This window comes from Cupressus sempervirens, chromosome 7 (assembly GCF_028749045.1).
Source record: "Cupressus sempervirens isolate cs-2001-9-10 chromosome 7, ASM2874904v1, whole genome shotgun sequence".
Taxonomy (NCBI): domain Eukaryota; kingdom Viridiplantae; phylum Streptophyta; class Pinopsida; order Cupressales; family Cupressaceae; genus Cupressus; species Cupressus sempervirens.
In genome coordinates this window covers 848228478-848253775 of record NC_143124.1, presented here as the reverse complement: position 1 = coordinate 848253775, position 25298 = coordinate 848228478, and the positions used below count along the sequence as shown (strand labels likewise).

Genomic DNA, 25298 nt, shown 5'->3' with positions numbered 1-25298 from the left:
CTTCTAGTCATAGTTGACCTACTAGGCAACTTGGAAAGTATGAAAATTTAAGAATTTCTAAATGAAATATAATTTTTGTTTGCAAAATTCAATTACAAAATGTATTAAATCAAAATTGACATTTCAAAAGAGAAAATACATGGTTTTAACCAGAATTTCACCCACATCAGCATTTTTACCCATGTTTTTGTAAATATCTGCAGATTCAGATGACAAGAATTCTGAGATTAAAGATCAAAACTAGGTGAAAATCAACCCTGATCCAAATACTAATTTGCAGGTCTGAGTATGCTGAATTCTGAGAAGACTGTATTGCTGAGATTATCTTAAACTGGAGTGTGAAGTTGATACAAGGAACCCGATAGGATATATATGCTTTTAGTCCAGACTGTATATTTTCTGTGTGTCCTAAAACTGCATACATTACCCGTCTAAATATCCTTATTGAAGGGTATGTTCTTAAGAGACATGACCCTTGAAATGCATCCATTATTAAGAGTCTCTAAGTTGGTGACTTTGGAATAGTAATAAGACTAAACTAATAATTAGTTACAAGTCAAACTAACAAATCCCAACCTGATCGCTGGCACCTCTATAGAGACTATAAATAATATCCAATGTCATTCTTTAGAGAATATTAGCAAGAAGAGTGAGGTACGATTCTGTACCCAGAGAACTGTAGATTATTCAGGTTACTTTCTTAACATTTTTCCTATGTATATAAAACTTTCTGAATTAAAATTATAAAAACTCACACAGGGGGGTTTAACAATGGAAGAAACTCCGTAGCTAAGTACGCTCAAGCTTGTGTAGAATTCAGATGGGTGGGTGACCTCTTAGAAAAATCCAATGCTTCACCTCTGTGAGCATCACCCAGATGTAATGAGTGCTAAGTGTTCCATTCATTCTCATGAGAGATAAGTCACCAAGTTTGACTCATAAACCACACAGTTCAATCCTGATAGCAATAGCCCAAAACTCATACAGCCAAAAAACAGCAGAGTACTCGCCACTTGCAGAGTGCTCAGTGTTTGCAAAATATGCTTCTAGCGTGGCCCGGTAGCTTCTCAAAAAATGAATAATAACAAAGGATCTGCTCATAATGAGGAAACACACCAGTATCACTTTATATTCTAAATATTGCGTAAGATTGTTCTGATGGCCCTTTCATAATATATCACAGCAAAAAATAAAGTACCCATATGCAGTCCCAAACATAATAACATGGTACAGTACATTCCATATATTTCTCACACTTGGCTAAAGATAACACACTTACAAATAATGCTACATTAAGAACAATGTGACTTACCAAAAACACTAATATTAAATATTTTAAAATAACCAATAGATAAAGACATAACTACCACTTTGCGTCATAACTGTTAAGAAGACACAGATAAATAAATGACCAAGAAAGAAGATATATATATTTGTTGGCACTGTGCCTCAAACATCCTGCTACTTAGTTTTGAACAGAAATTGAACATTATAGCTTAACTGTGCCTCTCAAGCTGTTCCTTGACAATCTGAGTCATTGTCCAGTTGGTAGAGTTCCAGTTGCGTTACCAATAGGAACAACCTTGAGAAAAGTGAAAATCCTAATACAGTTGTTTATTTTAGAATAATCTTCCAAGATATGCAAAATGTTAATTATGCCAAGATCCTCAATCGCTTCCCCTCAATAATTGCAATAAGGACAGGAATAGATTCAAAATATCCAAGTAGAGAACGACTGAAGCCCAGACATACTGATCATAAGTAAACCTTTTTATTAAGTTGTCAGTATCATATACAATGTATCCCGAAAATATGATAGCTGCCACCCCACCATAAATGGTTGTCGAGAGAGAACCAAGGGGGAAGAAAATCTGCTTGCAGAGTAAGTACAAGTAAACATTGTCAGTTCACATTTTAGGACAATCAAGCCAATATGCAAGAAACTTAGAAAACAGAAGCAAAGAACTAACATATAAGATGTGGCCCAGTCAGCCATCCATGAAAAGAATAGATCCCTCAAAATCTACCACAAATACAATCACCAGTTTACATTATATCTTTCTTGCGTTAGAGTAATTGCATGGAGCCATAGGGAATGGGAGATCAATCAAAACATAGCTACCTTTACCAAGGCGTGGATACTTACTACACAATATGTTTCATTTCAATGCATCTCTACGGTAAAAGCAAGCAATGAATGAGATAGAGAACCAAAAAGTACAAATGTTTTCTAGATATTTTATTCAATTTTGTGCAGATCTAGACAACCATTTACAATGTGTCACAATCTGCATTCAAGAATTCACGAGGGTCCAATGTCAGAAGGATGGACATAAGGTTAAATGAGATTGGATTCAGGATCATAAGATACCAAGGAAAGGCTGAAAAAGGCAGGACTTAAGCCAGGTTGAATTGCTCTCTCAATAAAGTCTCAAAAGCTGACAATTGTGATCTTTTTTCAGTATGGGAACAACATCCATTAATGAGATTCAGTGTACCACGACTGTCATAATGCAATGGCTCAGCCTAACAGATGGCAAAAGATGAGAAAGTGAGCTACCCCAAACATGTGACTTCACTGACCAGATTGGACATAAAATAACACAACTTAACATCACAATGCAGAATAGTGATCTTAACCAAGTGCCTCAACAAGTTTTCTTAGCTTGGTGCTGAAAGAATTTCTGAGACTATTGTATGACTAGCAAAGTGAGACATATTGTGCACATTTGTTTTCCAGAACTTGCCTTAGCAGTTGAAATCAAACGTGATATAGGTTAGTAAGGTTCTACTATCTTCTTTATTAGCATGCATATTTCCTGTCTTATCAATAGTCTGTAGGAGGTTTGAAAAATGTATTGCATCCCAGAATGCCATAAATAGGTAAATAAAAATCTAGCTTATTCAAAAACTGCACACAAGCATCTACTAGGGCAATGCAAGCACCACGAATAAAGAGACTTCCACCACAAAATCAGGAAGACATTGTCAACGCGATATATTTATAACTAAGGGAGCCATAATTGATGCTACCGTTAAATCCTAAATGCTATATATTCCAGTCGCTACCAACTTGCCATAAGACAATTACTGCCATATATCATATAGTCTTACAACAATGATAGAGAAACAGACCTTAACCAAATTTATTTGTAGAAGTTATGCAGCCAACAAGTATAGATGGGCTAAAAGCTCATGGAGTTTTAAAATTAGGACACATCAAAATCAGAATCAAGCTAAACAGAAAATGATAGCTGACAAACGTCAAACTTAAAGTATGGCTGCTTCAAATCTGTCCTTTGATTTGAATAAATTTAGTCCATGGCACCATCTTACTTTAATAATTTAATTCTATGACTGCTAGAATTTGTGACAACTCTTGTAGAGAGAAAATTGAGACATCGATCTTCAGGTAAGGTTGATACAGAATTATTTATTGCCTCGTACAATAAGAAAACTAAGTTGACTCTCAATCAGTCACTGCACTCACTTCATGTATTTTCATCTTTCCTTCACTTCCTGACAACAAACACAGGCCTATAGTGTAGTACAAATTTCCCAGTTGTGGATAATACAAGTTTGCACATGATTTTTATTCGATTGCAAAATACAAAAAACATCACTATTCAAACCAAGCATCACCATTTCTTTGTCCATACAAAATAAATATGAAGCAAATAAATCAGGTTTTATATGCCTAGAAAATAAGGAAACAAGAAAGGTAGGAAAAAAAAAGGAAAGAGTCCATAACCTGAATAAAACCAAACAGAATAAGAACAAGAAGGCTGGCAAAGAGAACTGGGCCTAAGAAACTGAAATCTTTGCCCTTTTTGGAGGCCCAGAATGTGTAGCCAGTAAGCGCGAAGACAACAGCTGCTGTTAGTATCAAAGCTTCAAGAACGATCCTTCCTGAATATTCATGCCCAAACATCAGATATAAACCACTTTCTCAAATTAAAAAGCAAACATAAAATGAAGAGCCTTTATTTCCTGTTCTATCACTGACAAGAAGCAAAGAGGCCATGATTATAAATATGAATGGATTAGCCAACCTTTCGTGTATGCACATGATATACCAACTGAGAGGCTCAGAAATACGGTAAAAAATCCCAGCAACACAAGATTAACTGGATGCTTCTGATGATAGCAGTACAATGGGCACATCACTGTACACACAATTACCAATGCAAATAATGAGAACAAAACAGAAATCAGCATTGACGAAATCATGTATAATTGCACAAAAAAGCTTCTGATGATAGCAGTACAATGGGCACATCACTGTACACACAATTACCAATGCAAATAATGAGAACAAAACAGAAATCAGCATTGACGAAATCATGTATAATTGCACAAAAAAAATCCCAAGCATCACTCGCAAAATTTGTGTCCTAAATTTATACTGAAACCTTTATAAACATATGCCACCAAAAGGCATGTGTAAATAATAATGTTACACTCTTGGCAATTATCCAATTCAAGCATTTTTTTTGATAAAAAGATTACCTTTCTGTATTTCTGTGACCTAATAGTTCTTGTATAATGATTTGCTTTATTTCTCACCCTAATGAGAAGCTGGAAATCCAGAAAGTCACACTAGCTGTCAAAAATCCAGAAAGAGCCATTTGGATTTGTCTAGCTGATAAGGTCAGCTTTCAATGAACCAAGGGAAGAAAATGTAAACAGAGAGGGAAGAGGCAGAAATCTAAATAAAAAATGTAAGAATGGAAGGTTTGATCTACGACTGAACTTCATGAGAGAACAAGAAAAGCTTTGTACATTAAAAGAAAAGATTAATCTCGCCAGTGGAGGTGGGTGTAATAGAGATGATGCTATTTTTACGGTACTCCAGATTCCAAAATTCTGAATTCTGTCCTACAGATATATCGGTGAGAAGGAAAATATTCAAAAGAGACGCTATAATGCCTACTTGTAATGTTGGAGCTACTGACGGCTGATCCAAAGAGAAAGGAAAAGTCATTGTGCTGAACCATCAGTCCAAATTAAGGTGAGATAAATCCTAGCCACAAATTAGTTACATAAATTGCTCCACACAATAATATGAAAGCCAAAAAGATTTAAAAGAACATTGTAGTCCCATGCAACTCAAATGGTTTTACAGTTTACTTATAAAACTCCTGCCTCAAACTTCAAGCAAATCCTTCTCTGACCCAAGTTTAAATTATGTTTGAAACCCAACAATTTGTGAAACCCTTGAAACCTGAAAAATGGTTAAATATATTTTGAATAACCAAGTTGTGGTGGGGGGCACAACTACAAATGAGAGCTCGTCAGAACATACACAGAAGGCATAACTAGTTGCAAATTTGCAGGGAGTTGGGAAGGCATGCATTTGAGTCAAAGGCAGGCAATGTTTTGCTATGAGACTATTGCAAAAACATTTTATCACTTCACAGTGCACACCAAATGAATAGTATTTATGCAAGATTCAACTACACACATATAGATGAATAAATTGTTAGATAAAATTTTCAATGCACAAATCACAAGAATCTTTCAATTTCAATTAACAAGATAAAAAAACATTAAATCCTTATTTTGGTCAGGCTTCCGCCCAAAAAGATAGTATTTTTATTGTTGTGAAAAGTAAACTAGCACTTGCACCCAAAAGAGGTGCAAGGGTATGCCAATAGGTGTTTGATTTAAAAAGCATAAATAAAGTTTTATATAACAAAAACAAGTTTATAATAAAAATATCAATCTACAAGCATTATAGGAATTCTTGTTCATTGTGGTATTTATTTTGAATGAATTAAAGTTGCAACACAAGTCTACTATTTTTTGGAAGTGGAAGTCCTCTTAAACAACTCTAACATTCAAATGCATGAAAAGACATCAAATATTGGTCTACTTGTAGCATTTCAAATCTTCTCTTCTTTCTTCGTGATTAACAAATGTGCACTTGTAAAAGATAAAATGCTATAATTGATAAGCAACATAAAAACATGCATTAAAGAAATAGAATAGTTTATACTATAGTACTTAAAAGTTGGGTGTACTAGTAACTCCATATGCATGGATTTATTGCATGAACAATTGTAGTTGAGCTTCTTCCTTCTTTTTATCACTCCTTTATTTCTCCTAAATCTAATATTGTTACCCCTATATTCTTGATTCTAAACCTTTTGAACATTTTCAACACAAAATTTTCCTTGAATTGCTTTGAAATATAGAAATTGTTCAAGCTCTAGTGAATACCGCACTCCACATAAAACTAGCAAAGAACATTTTGTTCTACTTTAAGTACACGCCATTGTAAATTGGAGAGAATTGGAGCCATGAGAAATGAAAAGTTGACAAGAATCTCACATCTACTTCCATAAAATTGTCTCTCTTTCTCTCCATGTATACCCTAGAAGTTTTGTTCTTCACATGCATTTCAAAAGGGAAGTTAAAAATGAAACTCAATCCATGCACAACCAAAATGCAACAAGTTATGGGGAATATAATAAGACAATGGAATGACAAATTGGTAGTCATTCATGTCTTATTGGATTCTCTCTGTATAAGACTAAACCAAACAAATATTGACAAGAAGTTGCAAAGCACACGTTGTGACAAGGTTTGATAAATTAGTACAATTAATAAGGTGAAACATTTGCTAATTTTTAGAATTTAGAAAAGGGGTTTAAGCTATATAAATGCATGATTAAAAAATAAAATTATATAAAGAAATATTTCACTTATCAACATTAAGTTGGTTGGCTTTTTGTTGGTTGTGCCACCACTGTTGTAATGGGCCAGCCCCCTAGTTTTGGCTGCTTTTATATAAAAAACAAATAATATAATATAATATAAGTAAATAATATCTTAATAAATGCATAAAAATAAATAATAATATTATTATTTAAATATATAGACAATAGCATTATTATATATAGGTGATAATATGAAATAGATAAATAACAATATATTATAACTATAATATACATAATTAAATAATTATTATTATTTAAATATAAATTAATTAACTAATAATAATAAAATTAATATCAATTTGTTAGGTTTATCGACACCTTGGATGTCGTTGCCATTGCAAGGAGTGTAGAGCCCTCTACTCTGGTTTATGGAACCAACATATTGTGTGATAGAACATGCTACGTCGTCCTCGATGGCTCTGTCTGTATCAATCCCTCAATTTGATTAGATGGAGAATTGCATGGAATTGCTTAGGTCACTTTCAATTGGTGGGTTGAATGAATCTGATGAAGCTTTTGTTTGTCGAAACATCCAGGATGTCATTCCGATGGAAGAGTAAGACTACTTTTGGTAGTTATGTTTTGCCCTTTATGCTCTGTCAATTTGTGAAGAATTTTGGATATTTTGAGGGAAAAAATTGGATATTTTTAGAAACAATGGCCATGAATGGTTTTGTCAAGTTGCCTTCATATTATGGAATGACCAGCTACATAGATGCGTGGGTAAGAGGGGATTGAAAAGTGTACATATAAGGCCTAACATTTTGATAGGATTGCATGGAGAGTGCATAATGGTAGCTTCGAATATATGGAAAGTGGTGTCGAACTCTGGTCTATCCAGTATATACATAATTTATATATGTTATTTTATGAAACTTGTTATATAAGATGGGTTTTAAAGAACGAGAAATGTTTAACTTAATGATCATGTATATCTTGCATTGGTTAAAACACATGTTAGAGTTGTCTTATTTATGACAATAGTTTACTATATACTTGGTGTCATTTTTGGTGGATGTTCAATGTGGTATAACTTTTCACAGCTTATCATTTGATTTCCTTTATTAGGGCTATCTTAATGATAGCGCAAATGATGTAATTTCCTTTTTTATATTCTGTAGGGATTGGGGGCAGTGTTCTTTTTAGTAATATATTATATAGTGGATCAAATAAATGGAGAACAGAAAAGGACAGAAAAACATACAATCAGCTTTATGGATAATTCAGTCAGCAACCACAGTAGAAGCCAATGAGTCCCACGAAGATTCACCTCTGTGAGTGGATTCGTGTGAATCACTACTCATGAAACATGGGTCAATGAATTTGACCCAAAAGCTACAGAGTCAAATTCCCATAGCAATATCATAATAAGCCAAAAAACCCAAATTTCTGTCTAAATTTATTCCACACCTTACACATTGTATTAAAAATCAGAGATCTAAGTACATAACATTCCTTTATATCTAACATTCAGGTTAGTATTAAAACTCCGTCCATATTTACAGAATGTAGAATTTAATATCAGATCATTAGCAGCGCAGGAAGCACTAAATCAATTGCCTCATGATATTCCAATCAATTTTGAAGATAAAGTTTTAGTTCAAACATGGATAGGAACAAACCTTCTGGCGATTGAATTAGCCCCAAATGTCAAAAACCAAACAGGGGACACTATACAAATAAATTTCTTACTGTTGACCAGTTCTTTTAGAAGCCAAAATTAAAGGATAGATAAGTTTTTTCAGATTGATTCTCACTTGAAGGAGACCCTGTGAGGCGGTAATAAAATAGGATTTTAATATTGTGTAGGTGTTTGGATTGTAAATGGAACATTTAGAGCCGAGTTCAGGTGTTGAGCAAATCGGAAGAGCATGTTGGTGATTTAACAATTCATTCTTTTGACCAGTGTAGCTTGAGATCAATGCACTCATATGCTTGAAGAAGTTTTTGTCAAAGGTTTCAGTCTTATGCATTTTCAAAGATATGAAGTTACAAGGATTATAAAGACAGTAGAATCATACCTGACATTTTTGTTTATCGACCCTGTGAGGCGGTAATAAAATAGGATTTTAATATAGTGTAAGTGTTTGGATTGTAAATGGGACATTTAGAGCCGAGTTCAGGTGTTGAGCAAATCAGAAGAGCATGGTGGTGATTTAACTATGCATTCTTTTGACCAGTGTAGCTTGAGATCAATGCACTCATATGCTTGAAGAAGTTTTTGTCAAAGGTTTCAGTCTTATGCATTTTTCAAAGATATGAAGTTACAAGGATTATAAAGACAGTAGAATCATACCTGACATTTTTGTTTATCCATAAGGAGGGTCCTTCTTGGTTACTATATAAGGCACATCTGAGACTTCATTAAAAATTTGGGGATTTTCTTAAGCAACTTAACTAACTTTTGTGCCTTTTATTATGACAAACCCTTGGCACGTGTGATCGTATTTTTGCTCATTTGCTCTTATTGTCCTGTTTTTGGCTTCAAAGGCTGGTCATCTAGATCAAGAAAAGCTTTCTCTGACCCTTAATCAGGAAAATACTTCTGATGTAGCTTTCTGATCATTTGATAATGCTTGTCCTTTTCCAGGAAACAAAATGCATGATAAAAGTAAAACTCAATTGGAACCAAATAGTAGGCACGCAAATTGCCTCAAGGAAATGACATCTCAAAGCTTGTGATGACTGCAAGATACGCCTAATAAGGGATTGCATAATCATTTAAAACTCCACAACCTTTACCATTGTAAACAGTAGCTTCAAATTAAGTTGTGGGTATTTGCCAGGACAACACAAAGAAAGCTTCTCAAGGGTTGCCAATTTAGTGATGAATAATGGGGTCTGCAGCAGTTAAGATACAACACTAATGATTTTATCTATATGCTATACGCTATATCTTCCAGCAGATTTTTCATATTACGGAGTTAAATTTGAAGCGCACACAAGCTAAAATTGATTTTGAGAGAAGGAATTGGACACTTCAAGAAAATTCAATTAACAGCAGTAAAATTATACAATCCCACCAGTCTTCTCTTTTTCTTTCATTGCAAGGATGGGCTTCCCATGCCCAATCACTGATACCATCTCCGTACTCATAGCAACAGGGATAGAAAATTTGTTAGAAAATCCCTTCAAGTACTTTAACCCTGTCTTATCTTTTGTTTATGAATAATACAACAAGAGCTGCAATTTAATTGAATTCTAATGAAAGTACAAAGACTGTCGTAGTTGCTCAAAAATTATGGTTGAACCGGCTACGCCACCATCATCATTCTTTGTATCCTTACAATGGTCTTTATGCTAGATGCTTAACTTGTAATGAGCATAATATTAGACCATTGGCTATTCATTTTGACTGTCAAAATATCAAGAAATGAACAAATTGTTGTTCAACTTGGCCTTCATTCGTTCCTCTAATCGTTGTGCTGTATTTGTGGTCTGACCTGTACTCAGGAAGCTTCTCCTGAACTCAATGTGTGCAAGTTAGAGTTGTTTGAGTCTCCATACGAAAACGTGTTTGTGTTCCATGTGTGATAATTTCCAATCTGAGATGTATGCAAAACCATATGTGAAACTGCGAACTGAAAACCAATTACCGGTAGTGGTTTCCCAGTGTGAGTCAATTCCCGGTTGGAGACAACTCCAAAAGGAAAGCCTATTGGCTAATGATCTATTTCTGAGGCAATATCTTCATTCTTTCATAATTTATATTTTGTGTCTTCTTTATCATGGTTTAATTTTTATGTTTTTCTATATTCAAATGCTAGGATTTTTGTCAATACCATCTGTATGTTGTTACACATGGTTTGATCTATTCACGTTAAATGTTAAATAAAATTTCAACGTGCACATCACAAGGATCTTTTGATTTAATTTAACAAGATAAAAAAAAGTTAAATCTATTTTATTTTGGTGAGGCTTCCATCCAAAGAGAGCATTGTACTGTTATGCTAAGTCACAGGATTCGGCGAATCCCAAGCATGAGATTCGGATTTTGCCGAATATTAATTTTTCCCAAAATATTCGATGAAAATCGTCAGTGTTCGCGGACAAAAATTGGGATTTTTTTTTAATTGTTATAAACATTTAAAAACTACTATTCCAGGCATTTGGCAACATATTTTAGGGTTTTGGAACCATTTTTTTCAGCCCTAAAACGCACAGAATTCTGAAAACAAAGGATTCAACAAAGGTTTTAACAATGGTTTGTACAGTCATGTAGGGATGGAGTGTGCACATGCGAAATTTCCAGCTCTTGTAGACGATTGTGCATAGGCTCCTGCAGACAACAACAATTTTCCTTTTGCCTGCAATTTTCCGGCTCCCGCCTCTGCAAATTCCTCGAATGTCTTCTTAAATTTATTTCATGTAATTATATAGTTAAGTTTATTTCATGTAATAATATAAAGTAAGTCTTTGTTAAATTTATTTTAATGTAAAAGTCTTGGTTAAATTTATTTAATAATTTTATGTAATAAAGTATTTATTAGGTTGATTTCATTGTAATGTATAAATGTATTGTTTGTTTTATTAAATTTATTAAGTACAAATGAAATAATATTCACTAATCTTAGGTTTATTTCGTTATAATGTAATAATGCATATATTATATTTATTCATTTCAAATTAATTTTTGTTTTATTAAATTTGTTAAGTATAAATGAAATGTTTTAAAAATATATTATTTTTGAAGTAATATAGTTGATTCTTTAAATTTTAAAATGTTTGAGTAAATAGGTCATTAGAAATGTATTTAATCAATCTATTAAATTAATGTGAAATGAAATTTTTATTTTATACTTAATATATACTATGTTTTATACTCTATAAATGTGTCATCATGTTTATAAAGTTTTTAAATCTATTAGGCAATTTTAATTATTTTGATAATATATGGGATATATTAAATATATTTAAGAAATAATTAAAATTGTATAAGACGAATTTAATTCGAATTTTTTTCCGAATTTTTTCTCTTGTCGAACTTCATTCGAATTTTATAGTCGTCAAACTCAAATTCGAATTCGAACCTTGTGACTTAGCTGTTATGACAGGTGAATGGTCTATATTCTGAAGTTATATTTTAGCTCACTGTATCAACTTCATAATTTATGTCTACTTTATCATGTTTTAATTTCGTGTCTAATTTTATCAGCATTTTCTGCACAACTAAATTGTTATTGTGGAAAGCACTTGTTTATTTGGTCCAAACAACATTTGATGGTCTATCTTTTTCTACAGTGATAGCCTTGTTAATTAGTTCTCTAGAAATAAATGATCTGTACTCTTGGCTAGATGGCTTGAATTTATCAATAACTTAAGAGTCTTAGACTCTCTGTCATATCATTCCTTGCTTGATTAATATGGCAATGCTTTAATATCATTTTTTTAATAGTATCATTACTAGAAGTGAAGAAGTAATGTTATGTATAGGGCATCTTTTGTCTTCTTAAGATCTTATTGTTCTCTCAACTTGTAGTAGAAAAACCCCTGGTTGAATAAAAACATCAACAGGATGCTTTTATGTAACCAGGTATTATAGAAAGATATCCAGTCATTCTGAAATCGAAATATTGTTCATAGTGATTTTGTATAATTATTTAAATATTATGCCTATCTATCATAAAATGCATTTTGTCTCTATTTTCTACTTCTATTTAAATAAGTCTCTACTTTGACTAAATTTGTAGGTTTCAATTAGTAAAGCTTTTTAATGTGACTCGGTTTTGTACCTTGAATCTTTATAAATGCATTATTCGTGCCCATTCGACTTACTGGTTATGAGATCAGAGAAATAGTTTCTCTTTTATCAATTGATTAGAATTTTATTTGACAAATATATTCTTTCAAGTTTCCTACTTGAAAGTTTATTTCGTCACAAAATGTTTTTTTCTTTTACCCCTACTGGTACTGGAATGCAACTATGTTTATTGTAGGTATTACTAAGTTTTCAAAGTTTGTTATCATGATATAGTCTATATGATTAAACATTCTTTTAATATTAATAATAATTTGGAATACAATGTTGTAAAAGTTTAACATCCACTAACATCATACAACAAGACTTGAGGTATAATTGCGTATCATTATAACTATATTATCAACTTCATGTATAAATAAACAAAGAATCATTTAGTGGTAGAGTTTACATGGTAAACCACATTCCGCTATTTTAGACAATTTTCATTTGCATGATTCATGGACTAAACTTTCTATTTTATTTGCTCTCTAAATACGTTTAAATTTCAAAAATTAGTAGTTTGTCTATTTGTTGAAAATTTCTAATGTCGTCTAGTGGTAAAGCAATATAACTTCCATTACATTGACTCAAGTTGATGTAGAAGATCTTGGAGTAGTTGGCAATCCTATATGTTGGGAGTGGCTTTTGATCTTGGAGTTGGTAACTCGGTTGAAAGTTGGTGATGCTCGATCACTTAGTGGTGGTTCTCAGTTAGAAGATGTGGCTTCACCGACGAACTCGGTAGCTAAATGGCCTCAGTGATCTTGATGGTGCTTGATTGGTGTTCTGCTCGATGGAACTCGTGCTCGGTGAACATGCAGCTCAGTGGATGAATTTGCTCGGTATGCTTGGTGTATACTTGGTGTACTAGGTTGTTGTTGCTGCTGCTCAGTGGTCTGGTTCGCCAACTGGGTGTTCTTGGTTGTTTGACCAGCCGACTTATGCATTTAATTTGTGTTACATTTGATCGTGACGTGAATCAACCATGGGATGTGTGAGGACCTATTTTTGGTTTTGGTCCTTTCTCCTATATGCATATAATAATTTAAGGCATATTGTGTTTGTCTTGAGTTCTAGAAGTTGCTATTTGTAGCAAGGCATATTGTGTTTGTCTTGAGTTCTAGAAGTTGCTATTTGTAACAGGCCGACTTGTGGCCGTGCAGCATAAAAGAAGGGTCTGGGATAGTGTTGTAGGCAGTTAGAGAAAAGTGAGTTAGAAGGGATGAGCAGGGAGGAGCTAAGTGTAGCAGAGCTAGTAGATGAGTGAGGGCTTAGTAAACAAGAAGGTTGCTTGGTGGCTTGCAAGCGCAAGTTTAGATTCTTCTTGGAGTTTCTACCAGATTGCTGTGGTGTTGCAGAACTGTTACTGTAATTGCTTATGTTGTTGATGAATAAAGAGTTGGATTTCTGCTAAATCTGTGTTGTGTTGTGTTTCCACTTTGGTTAACTAGCAGCTTGGCTGGATAGTTTGTTTTCAGACCCTCCAACCTAGTAGGTGCTGCGTCACAAGTTCAACACTCACAATGCATGCTCCTCATGGTAAAACGGCCCATGCAAGTCCCACATGAAATTTGACAGACTACAGACATCTCTACTTAGACATGGCTATGTGAAAAAAATCATCCAAGTGTGATAATATACTTCACTTTGGCATAAATAAACAAGAACTGTTTATCAGTTTGTCTAACATATGAAAAGCATACAACAATTTAAGGACAAATCCTAGCACATGAAGCGGCAGTCATAGTGTGACCAAGCAACTCTTTCTGTGTTTTTATGCTAAAATAGGACACGGTGATAAACACAGTAGAATTATACACTCAACAGCGACCTGTACATCAGAATTTCCTGACGAGGTTGATGGGCAAGCCTACTATTATAAAAGCATAATCATGCAACTAAAACTCAATAATTCAATATGATGCAGTGTCACCATTCTGTCATTATAACCTTGCTGGTTTGGGTACGATACATTTCAAGTCTGAATTACTACTTCAATGCAGGCAGGTGTGCAGCTAGAATTCCGGAATTTCCTTGGAGGTTCATCCAAAAGAATCTGTGATGAATTTTGGCATTCTTTCTTCACATTATGCCATAGGGTTCCTTGATTTTAATCTGTGCTTGGCTCTAAACAAGGCGTTCATGGTGATTTTTGAAAACTGCTTACATGGGTTCAGACAAGGACATCCAGTGGATACAATAGCTTGAAGACTCCCTGAGTATTCTGCAAACTCTCATGCCCTTGAGTTGGCTGAGCTGAGTTGGCCAAACTACTGTGCCAAGTCTGGTCAGATTTTGAAGAGCACTACTCCACGAGTCTCAGGTACAGGAGGGGGTGGGATGAAAGAAAAGAAACTCTTCAGTTAGCCCAAAATTGACATAGTTAAGGGGGTGGCACATTATATATTTTCTACAGTTCATTCCTCTTGGGTTATACTCTTTATTTTATTTGCTCTCTATATGTCTATGCTATGGAAATGCATTGAATCTCACAAACAAGCAGTTTTTGTCAAATTTTCTGCATTTTTAATGTATTTTTTAAATCCATATCAGGGTGTTTTTTAGTGGTGAATATTCATAATTTAGCAAATATTGGGATTTTTCAGTGTTGATTTTGGCGATTTCTGAGCCATTACATGGTGGCCCAATCGCCCAACATTATCAGGGTTAGCGGGTCATTACTTCTTGCAATCGCCAAGCATGGATTCACATTTGACTTCTTTGGTAAAATTATTCGCCTTTCATGCAGACGACCTGGTTATTCTAACCGATGCCATGTTTGCCATCCCTCTATCCATTATATTTGCATTTGTATGAGTAGTTCACCCAATGTATTTAATTTTAATTCCCTTCAGTCAGCCCATTTTGCCAATATTTTCCATTTTGTGTTGGAGTCATCGACACATTTCGCCTCCTAGAATTCGAAATCAACTGATATAAATTCCATTTCAACTCATTTTTTCGATCCCTAATTAGTGATTGGCATCTTGATATAAACTTCCATAATCATGACACGTGATAATAATTAATTTTGACTTCAGCCTCTTATAAAAAAAATCAATGTTTATGTTTCAAGACCATATCTACATAAGTAAATAGATAGGAATGATATGAATTTTTTAATTTACCTATTTTGTAAGAACTTATTTTATTTTATTTTATTGTAATATTATTATAAAATTTAACCATATAATTGTAATGTGTCTATTTTATGTTTAGCATAATGAATCAATTCACCCACAAAATTAACATTTAATATTGAAAAAACTATTATTCGTCAATGTATATATTTTATGTCTAGTAAAATGAAATAATTCATCCACAAAATTAATATTTTATCAAAAAATAATTTTTATTTGCCAATGCATATATTTTTGTGGTTTTAAAAATAACACAATTCGTCCAGATTTTACACATTGTTCAAAAGACTATGAATGATTCGCCAATAGAGATAATTATTTTTTCTTTGTAAATTGATATTTTTCACCAAAAAAATTAAAAATTTGTTAGGTGTTTTACACCTTTCGCCAAGTTTTTACACCTTTCCCAAAGGGGGGATTCCTTAAAGTATACCCTGATCCATATTTTCCCAATTGTTTGAAATAAAAACTTGTACTTTTGGTTTGGCAATTTCTCACCATAATATTTTTGCTGCTATGGTTTAACTAATAGTAATACCATCACCTTGACATAATAGTAATTTCATCATATAATGTCTATACAATATCAAAGGATTGTAACCTTTTAATAATGTGGGGGAATCAGTGAAATATAGACCTAGGTTCAAATACCACCAATGCAATAAGCAACTGCCATAATGCAGCTGACATACAGCAAAGTTATGGTGTAAATTACATGTGAAACATTATAAATAAGAATGTGATCCACTGTCGCAATGCCAAAGAGGGTGATGCACTATATAACCAATTTTAAGAATGTTGTTGAAGCATAACACAAAAAATTAAAGGAAGTTCCAACTAACACAGTAAAACTGAACAAACAAGTATATTCCACCAATTTTCCAGGACAATGGCAGTACAGGACTGCGGGTGCATTCCAAAAATCTCTGTGACAGGAGAACATTTTCAAGGGATGGCAGAACAGCACTTAAAAATATGGAAATTTTAAAAAATATTAAAACAGCCAAATATTCAAATTTCATATGATGAGGCATTTGCCATATTCATCATATAAGTTCCATATCATTAGGCAAAAGAGCTGAATTAAGAAATCAAGAGTCTATGTGCAAATTAACAACTTCTAGTTCTTAATATCTAGTAATTTGAACTTTCATCATTAATATGCACATATGAGTTATGACAAAATGGAAACGCCAAAGGCCCAAAAGGCTATAACTACAGAATGAAAAAATTAATGCATAGAAAACTAGATCTGCTGCTTCTATACCTCTGCCCCATTGTCACTTAAATCAAAATCAGTTTGAACCAAAGTCACTCCCAATATAAAGGAGATGTCTCATTCAATGGAACTCCAACAAGTTCCTCTTGTGTCCCTTCCTTATCAATCTGCATGGCATCTTTGGGATCAACACCAAACCATGTAGCTAATCCCTGTCAATCCTAAAGTGGCAAGGAACCACCAGTTTTCTCTATTCATGAGAGTAACTAAATGAGGATGTATGTAGACCAATTTCTCTCTGCAATGAAGGAACCAGCAAGCTGAATAAGGAGGCAAATAGCAAGAATAATCACCATGCCATGTCCACCTTCTTAAAGGATTTTCTTGAGTTAATTCAGCCCTATCTATCTTTGTCTCTAGTTTGCTAAATTTTGGACAATGACAATTAAAAAAAGCTAGCCGTTGCATTTGTTACCTAATCATTGGTATACATCTTTCAAAGGGCCTTCGTGAACATTCTTTGTTTCAAGTCTGGGGTTGTTGCAGAGGGGTATTAGTGATCCTAATGGGCCACCCATCCCCCTTTTTCCTTTTGACTTTGGTATTTGTTTAAAATGATTTTTTGTGGGGTGTGCAGTAGGAGATGGCCTACTGTCCCTAGGGCACTTAGGATATGTCTAGATGTTCCCTACCTATCCCCTTGTGCCAGAAATGTTTCCCACAGATATTCCTGCTCCCATGTCCCCAAAACATCTTCAATAAGGTTGTTGGTGGAAATTTCCACATTATTTCAATCAAATCATTAAAAACATTGTGGAAATACAAACTACTCTGAAATTCAGACTTGTGTGTGGAAAAAATATGAGTCCTACGCAGTTCAAGACTGTGAAAATGAAATGAAAAAAAAAACATTTTCTTTTACCTATATTGTAAAGTTCTTTAACCCCATCCCCTTCTGTACCTGTATTGATCTGGTTTGAGTCAGAGCCCATGGTAAACCCTGGTGGCCTCGCAGGCCATCCTAAAAGAAGTGGCAAACAAACACATTTAAAGATGCAGTGCAGGTGGTTTAGCAGTTTATTTAAGAGTACTTCTGCAGACAGTGTCAATGTTTTAGCAGTTTACCCCTTTTCTTGCATGTTACACAAATCAACAATTTGGCTATGCAAATGTATGTGTGCTTAACTAAGTTTCAAGAATCCTTTAGCTACAGCTATTTCAGAGATTTTCTACATTTCCAATTTAGATATGTAGCATATATCTCAAAAATAGTCATTATTGTTGAAGATCATATAGCTGCGATAGAGATCTTTACCTCTGATATTGCTATATGTTGAAATTGAGAAAATGACTCTGTATTGCGTCAGCAGCTAAAGAAGAGATTTATGATGATATTTCCAAGTGAGCACAATATGGCATCCAAGGTATGCTAGGTGTCTCACCCTAAATATCTGAGATTTTATCGTATGAAGAGACATGCAACATGCAAAGACCCATGCATTTGGAAATATATAGAGACTTGCATTTGGTAAATGAAAAGACCTTCAGTTATGATATGAACAGTCTCTTAAATCAATATGTATATGATTGCTTTGTGTGAAAAATATCCTATTCAGTTAAAGCATTATACTTGGAAATTTATTATTTTAATAAAATGGATTATTTTTCTGGTGTGGCTGGGTTTTTCCTCTCAATTTGGAGGGTTTTCTCAAGATAAAATGTTGTCTTTATGAGCCTTTTTCGTTCTTCTTTTGTTTATTGTTGTTTGTCTTTATTTCTGGGCTAAACATTAACATCATATCAGATCAAGGTTAGATAACAGCAATAAAGGAGTCTCTCTTATTCTTTAATTCATATATTTGTTACAGATTGCTATGAGTATTTTGTAGGCTATCTGTATGTGTTGAAATTTGTTGTAGCTGTGTGACAGATCTTGCAATTTTTGGTCTATATAATTTAAGTTATTTGTTGGCTCTGTTTGGTTACTCTTGCTAGTGATTGAAGATATTTCATCATAATAGATTATGTTCAGTGTTGCTTCTTATTTCAGAACAGCGTATATGATTTCTTCATTATCCCTTTCATCTGTTCATACTCTTCCTTGTTCTTCTTGGTGACAAGGACCTTTTTAGCAGAAGCATTTATTTTGCTTGTTCTATCAGTTGTCAAGTAGCTATTCATTGACCTGTTTGTCATTTAGACTTTCCAAATGTGCCATATTATTTCTATGCTAGTCATATATTATTTTATTTACATCTGTTGCTGCTCTTATTCATGTATGTTTACTCTATTTCTCATGGTCTGATCCTATGTGGTTCAAATTTCATCCTACTTGGCATCCATGTATGCAAACTGTAGTCGTTTGTATATGCTGGCAGACTACTCACCATTTCTGTGGTCATTTTTGTAGTCATCTGTGGATGTTTTGGAGATATGGTCAGTTATGCTAAAGACATCATTTGTCGCCCTTTGTCTTTTCATTCTTAATCACTTTGTTTATTCATCGTATGTGAGTTTTTTTATGGCTAGCGTGTAGCTGTGATAGAGCAGTTGAAGTGATCAGGTCTTATTATTCGAAGCCAGCATTTTATCATTTTGAGCAGATTCATATATACCATTGGTGTTTTGTATTGTTCAATAAATTGTTGTTATAGCAGAACTCTTAGTGGTTTGTCAAGTCTGGTATGATCACTTTTCTAAGGTGATTTGAGTATTTTCATTGACAAGTTGCTACTGTTATTATATTGTGGGTGAGAATTAACAGCAGAGGATTTGACAGCTATGTGTGAACCTCTTCTGTTGTTTATTCATTGTTATATGACTGTGATACATGCTACAGAATTATTTTATATGTGATCATGTGTGATCAATGGTTGTATTTATGTATTCTTTCTTCTCAGAAGTTTAATGTTATCTTATTTTTTTGCATCTTGCCTCACTCTTTATGTCGGGTGGTCTCCATTGGGCTCATACGTTCGTGGTCATCTAAAATCATCTTTGCATCTCAACTCTCCGCAGTTGAAAAGTAGTGGTTTCTTTGTTACTTGTTTGAGTAACAAGCTTCAGAAAGGCATTATCACTGATTAAGATATATATATTTTGTTTTGCATATTCAATCTGTGTAAGATCAATTTGTATGAAATGCTAATTAATATTGTTGTGTGTGCTGAAATTCTTTTCGAGGAAGATTAGAATACAAAGAGATAAGTATTATGTGATTATACTTTGAATATTGATCATGAATTTTTGTTATATCACTGGGAATAGTTGTTTACAAGCTAGGGTTGTTGTTGCACTAAAAGATCAACCTGTCACTGCTGAATACAACCACTAGACTTATAGAACACAAGATGCAATTAAGTCATGTCACAAATCCCAATGGGGAACTTTGGTGTTAGTCCAACAATCCCCTCCCCCCACCCTCAACATTACCCAAGGAGATTCAAACCTATGACCAAAATTTGATACCACTTGTCGTTACACTAAAAGATTGACCTGTCAATAACAGATACAACCACTAGACTTATAGAACACGGGAGGTGGTTAAGTCATGTCACGAATCCCAAAGGGGTTGGCGGTTAGTCCAACATAGTGTATGCTTTTAGCATTGATCTCTATATTTCTCTTCATGATAGGTTGATTTTATGAGTTAATATTAATCTCTCTAGGTTGCAGAAGGGATCAAGAAGCTATGGGATGATGAGAGATTTTATGAATAGTCATGCAGATAGTAGAAATGATCACGAGGAAACTGTTTGCAATCATGGGACTAAATTGACGATACATATCTTCATTAAAGAGGAAGATCATATACAGGTTGCCATTATGATTAGTTTCCTTCAAGAGGAAGAAATGATATTCAGAAGGAGACTATTCAGCTTCAGAGAGAGATTGCATGATGGGGAGAACATTTAATTCCTCGCAAACTTGTGTGACTAGTGTGACAGCTAAAGCTCCCTATTTGGTCAACTTGGAATTGCCTCTCTTATTGTGGTAATCAGAGTAGTGAGAATGTTGCTCCTGCTAAGAGGGGTCTCTGTTGAGAGAGAATTTCAGCCATTATTATACATATTGTTAATGAGTTCTTCTCTACGAGAGAAGTTCAAGGTGAAATCCCCTGTTCCACCCTCTATGAGTAAGTATGGTGGATCTACCCTCTACAACTAGAGATGGTGGAAATGCATTCTTCTATGACAGAAGTCTGAGGTGAAAGCCTTTGATTCACACTTTAGAAATAGGCATGGTGGAAATAAATTCTTCTCTAGGTGAAGTCTGAGGTGAGAGCCCTTGTTCCACCCTCTACAAGTAGGCATGGTGGAAGTCATGTGTGTGACTCCATGACTTTAATCTTATGCCTTTATGAAGTAGCTATGGTGAATAATGTTATGCTGAGATAACAATGTTTTATTGAGAAAATTTATCATGAGTTAGTTATTGACATTTTTTTGTTGCAGCCATTTGTGCCTGCAATACAAAAGATCTCTCTCTTGCTAAAAGGGAGTCTTGAAGATTATAGCTGCGATAGAGATCTTTACCTTTGATGCTACTATATGCTGAAATTGAGAATACACCTTTGTATTGCATCAGCAGTTAAAGAGGAGATTAATGATGATATTTCTAGGTGAGCAACATAGTATCCAAGGTGTACTAGCTATCTCACCCTAAATATCTGACATTTTATTATATGAAGGGACATATGACATGCAAAGAGACATGCATTTGGAAATATAAAGAGACTTGCATTTGGTAAATGAAGAGACATTCGGTTATGATATGAAGAGTCTCTCAATTCAATATATATCTATATATATATATATATGATTGCTTCATGTGAAAAGCATCGCATTCAATTGAAAGTATTGTACTTGCACATTTGTTATTTTAATAAAAGAGATTTTTTCTGGTGTAACTGGGTTTTTCCCCTCAAGTTAGGGTTTTTCCAGGATAAATTGTTGTCTTTATGTGCATTTTTTGTTCTTCTTTTGTTTATTGTTGTTCATCTTTATTTCTGGGCTAAACATTAACGATTATGGGCTTTATTTTCTTCTATGGCTGAATTAGGAATGGATTGCAGTCTAAATGTATAAGCCACATTCATAATTTGAAAGAATTTGATACATTCATAATGCAAAAAAAAAAAGAAGCAAAAGCTATTGATTGCTTTGAATAATTTTTCTGATGTATTTAAACCAGCAGGCATTGGACTTACTCTGACCTAAGCTGTATTCTTCACACAAAATTTTGAACATTTATAATTTTGCATGCAGTTATTTGGATTAAAACGGTACTTCCCCTAGCAAAAATCTAACTATATAGAATACCACTTATCGTAGTTGGAAAACTCTCGCTCGGCAACAACTTGCCAAGCCCCCAAAAGTTTATTTGGGAAAAAATCAACCAATTTTTAAAAAAAACTCAGGAACCTAACAAAACTACTAAAATTTAATTTAAAATACATTTTTTTCGCAAATTTCAATGAGAAGATGCATTAATGAGTTAATTAAAGAGAACACAAAAGAAATAATCAAAGTTTAGATATATATAAATGCATAGTGGGTACAAAATCGCATTCTCATGCGAAATGCTGATGGCAGGAAGCAAATTAGTAAATTGTTTCTGTCAAACTAGAAATAAATACTAAATAGTAAATACATCAATACAATCACATCTTCCCCTTCCCAATTCTACTACCAGATAAGAGAGGGGATCCAGTCCTCAAAGAGGTGTCCCACACTGGGAGTGGGCATGAGCTGCATGACTCTGAAGCCTCTAAACGCTGAAAATAAAACTAGTAATGAAAAAAATTGATTTTTTTGCCTATATCACTGGTCTGTGCACGCAGGCAAGTCGCATGTAAAAACTCGTGAGTTCTTGTTAAAAGCTTGCCGAATACTCCACCATTAATAAGCGAGTTTTTGCAAGGAGGCGATTTTTTGAAATGGCGATTTTTTCCAGGAAAAACTCGCCACTGGGAAAACCTCAGTGATTTTTGGCTATGGACGTATATTTTCTGAGGATCATACCCTCGGCGCATAAAATATTCAAATTGAGCAAGCACATATATACAGTGGGGCATCATTGTAATGGACCATAGCTATTTCATGTTAGACGGTGGATGATCCAAATAGCCATTGCATATGGTATTCATAACAGTTTTGGTCCCCATAACATTTGGCTGCAGCAGCACATATTGCATACGTTAATTTGCAAATTATGAGGTATTTAAATATCTTGTTTACTGGCAATTATGAGTATTATTATTTTTATAATTGTTAATATAATATACAAAATTACAAATTGATATACATATGTGTGTGTGTGTGTGTCTATATATATATATATATATATATATATATATATATATATATATATATATATATATATATATATATAAACCCATGCATGTACCAGAATCAGCAACTTAGTCTTTTTACTTAAAAATAGGTTTCTGGATGAAGACACTTTCAATTTTTTTGCCGTCTGCATTTCGTGTATCCTGCATCATTGCCATATTGATAGTTTGCAAATGGTCTCTGCCATGAATAAAGTGATAAAAGTTTTTGCCGTCCAGAGGAGGCCGTATTAGTTACTTATATTAATAGAGGAAGCTTGAAATCTCTAATTTCTATCATACCCACACATTTCCAACTAAATTCTTTGAAACCATGGAGCAAACACAATTTTCACAAATATGGGTTCAATTCAATGGGTGAATGAGGTGCTTGGCCGTTATGCAAATTTGGCATATAAGAGACCCCCACCTAGGAAATCCACTAAAAAACTTCCTTCCATAACAATCGACAAGAGTGTGAGCTGGAACATCATTGATAGAAATTGCGCAGTTTTCGTCCACGAGTTCCATGCGGATAAAAATAAGAGACAGTAAAGTTGGAATCAAACAAATACCCGCTCAAAAAAACACAAGACAAATACAAATTACAGTTAACAGAATTCCTTTCCAAAACATCAGGCATATATAATTCTTACACAAAAACTAGAAATTAGGAAAATGAGAAAACCTACAAATAACAGCATGCAATAAAAATTCACCCAGTAACAAACTTGTTACATAATTAAACTTCTATACAAAGAAACATAATCTTGAAAAAAAAAAAATATCTAACAGATCGAACTATTCAAACCCTTAAAAAAAATCTGGGCCAAATTGAAACTTACAAATTAAGGGTAGTATTGAAACGCCAATCAAAAGTCCCGGAGTTGCAGTAATGTAAAGAGTGAGCGGCGAATAGAGAACCACAGTTGCAGCAACTGCCACAGTAAGCATTAATTGCATGCTCAGGATTGAATAAACTTTCCTTATGAAACTCCATCGCAATTCATTGTCATCCAGAGAGAGACCCGGATAAAGAGTTCCTCCACTCTCCAGATCTGGTTCGCCCAATTTGCTAAATCCATACAATTTCGACATTTTTCCGGCTGTAGAATTGCCCAACCCAACCCAATTACGAGAAATTAATTCAGAGGGTTTGAAATACGAATAATATGGACGTATATTTTCTGAGGATCTTGTCGCTCTTGCGGGAAGGAGCCGGGATGACTGGCCTTAACTAAGTCGCTGACGATATATTTTGTGGGTATATCTGGTATTATATTCGAAGAATAAAAAAGGAGTTTTTAGGTAACATTGTTGGAATATGACTTAATTATGTATAGATGTTTTGGAAAGCGTGGGAATATGATTTTTAATAAATAATGTATAGATGTCTTGTCTATAGATTAATTAATTAAAGAAATTGTTTCGAGTATTTTACCCGTTATTATAAGAGCTTCTGTACATAGATGAAAGCTTCAAAGGTTCCTAAATTGTTGTATGGTGGGAAGTGCCTTTAAGAGTGGTTGTGCTTCCACAAGGTTCCAAACTTATATGGGACTTGTTTCGAGTATTTTACCCTTTATTATAAGAGCTTTTGTACATAGATGAAAGCTTCAAAGGTTCCTAAATTGTTGTATGGTGGGAAGTGCCTTTAAGAGTGGTTGTGCTTCCACAAGGTTCCAAACTTATATGGGACACAATATGGATGCTTTCACCTATCTTTTTTTAGTTGGGAGTTTTAATTTTTTTTGGATTTTTGAAGATACATTTATGTTTAAGAATTTGGTGTTTGAAAAGTATGTTTAAGAGTTATGTTCAAATTATTTTATAATGATTACTTAATTATATAGTTAAAGTAAGGTATGCTTGTTTGTGGATGTGTAGTATTGTGGTTTAAATTTTATTTTGTTGAAGTAGTTATCAAAGTTTGAATTTTTGTTGGGCTAGTGTACTTATAGATCTTGTGTCTTTGTTAGGGTGTTGAGCTTGTAGGTTTGGACAAGTGAAGCGTGAGGATGACATCCTCCATTTGTGGCTTCATTGGTTCATAATTTTAGGTCAAAAGTGTTTCATATGGAGTCATGGAGCATGGCATGCTAATGTCACAAGTTACATTAAAAATTTACCTAGAATTAATTAAAAA

General features: G+C 33.9%; 1 protein-coding gene across 1 annotated transcript; it reads right to left on the bottom strand.

The window, feature by feature from the left end:
- Positions 1 to 1404: 1404 nt before the first annotated feature.
- Positions 1405 to 24402, bottom strand: LOC149550082 (BI1-like protein). The gene is made up of 4 exons (XM_089793226.1): positions 23998 to 24402; positions 4053 to 4166; positions 3752 to 3909; positions 1405 to 1871 (listed from the first exon to the last, which is right to left on the bottom strand). Exons 1-4 carry the CDS (start codon positions 24248 to 24250, stop codon positions 1668 to 1670), a joined length of 729 nt encoding a protein of 242 aa, XP_089649352.1. The 5' UTR covers positions 24251 to 24402; the 3' UTR covers positions 1405 to 1667.
- Between the last annotated feature and the right edge of the window lie 896 nt (positions 24403 to 25298).

Excerpts from the sequence above, each read along its gene's own strand:
- LOC149550082 (XM_089793226.1), bottom strand. The coding sequence starts at position 24,250 with ATGTCGAAATTGTATGGATTTAGCAAATTGGGCGAACCAGATCTGGAG. Across the intron at positions 3,910-4,052 it reads ATCATGTGCATACACGAAAG|GAAGGATCGTTCTTGAAGCT; the intron begins GTTGGCTAATCC and ends ATGAATATTCAG. Across the intron at positions 1,872-3,751 it reads TTCTGTTTGGTTTTATTCAG|ATTTTCTTCCCCCTTGGTTC; the intron begins GTTATGGACTCT and ends CTCTGCAAGCAG.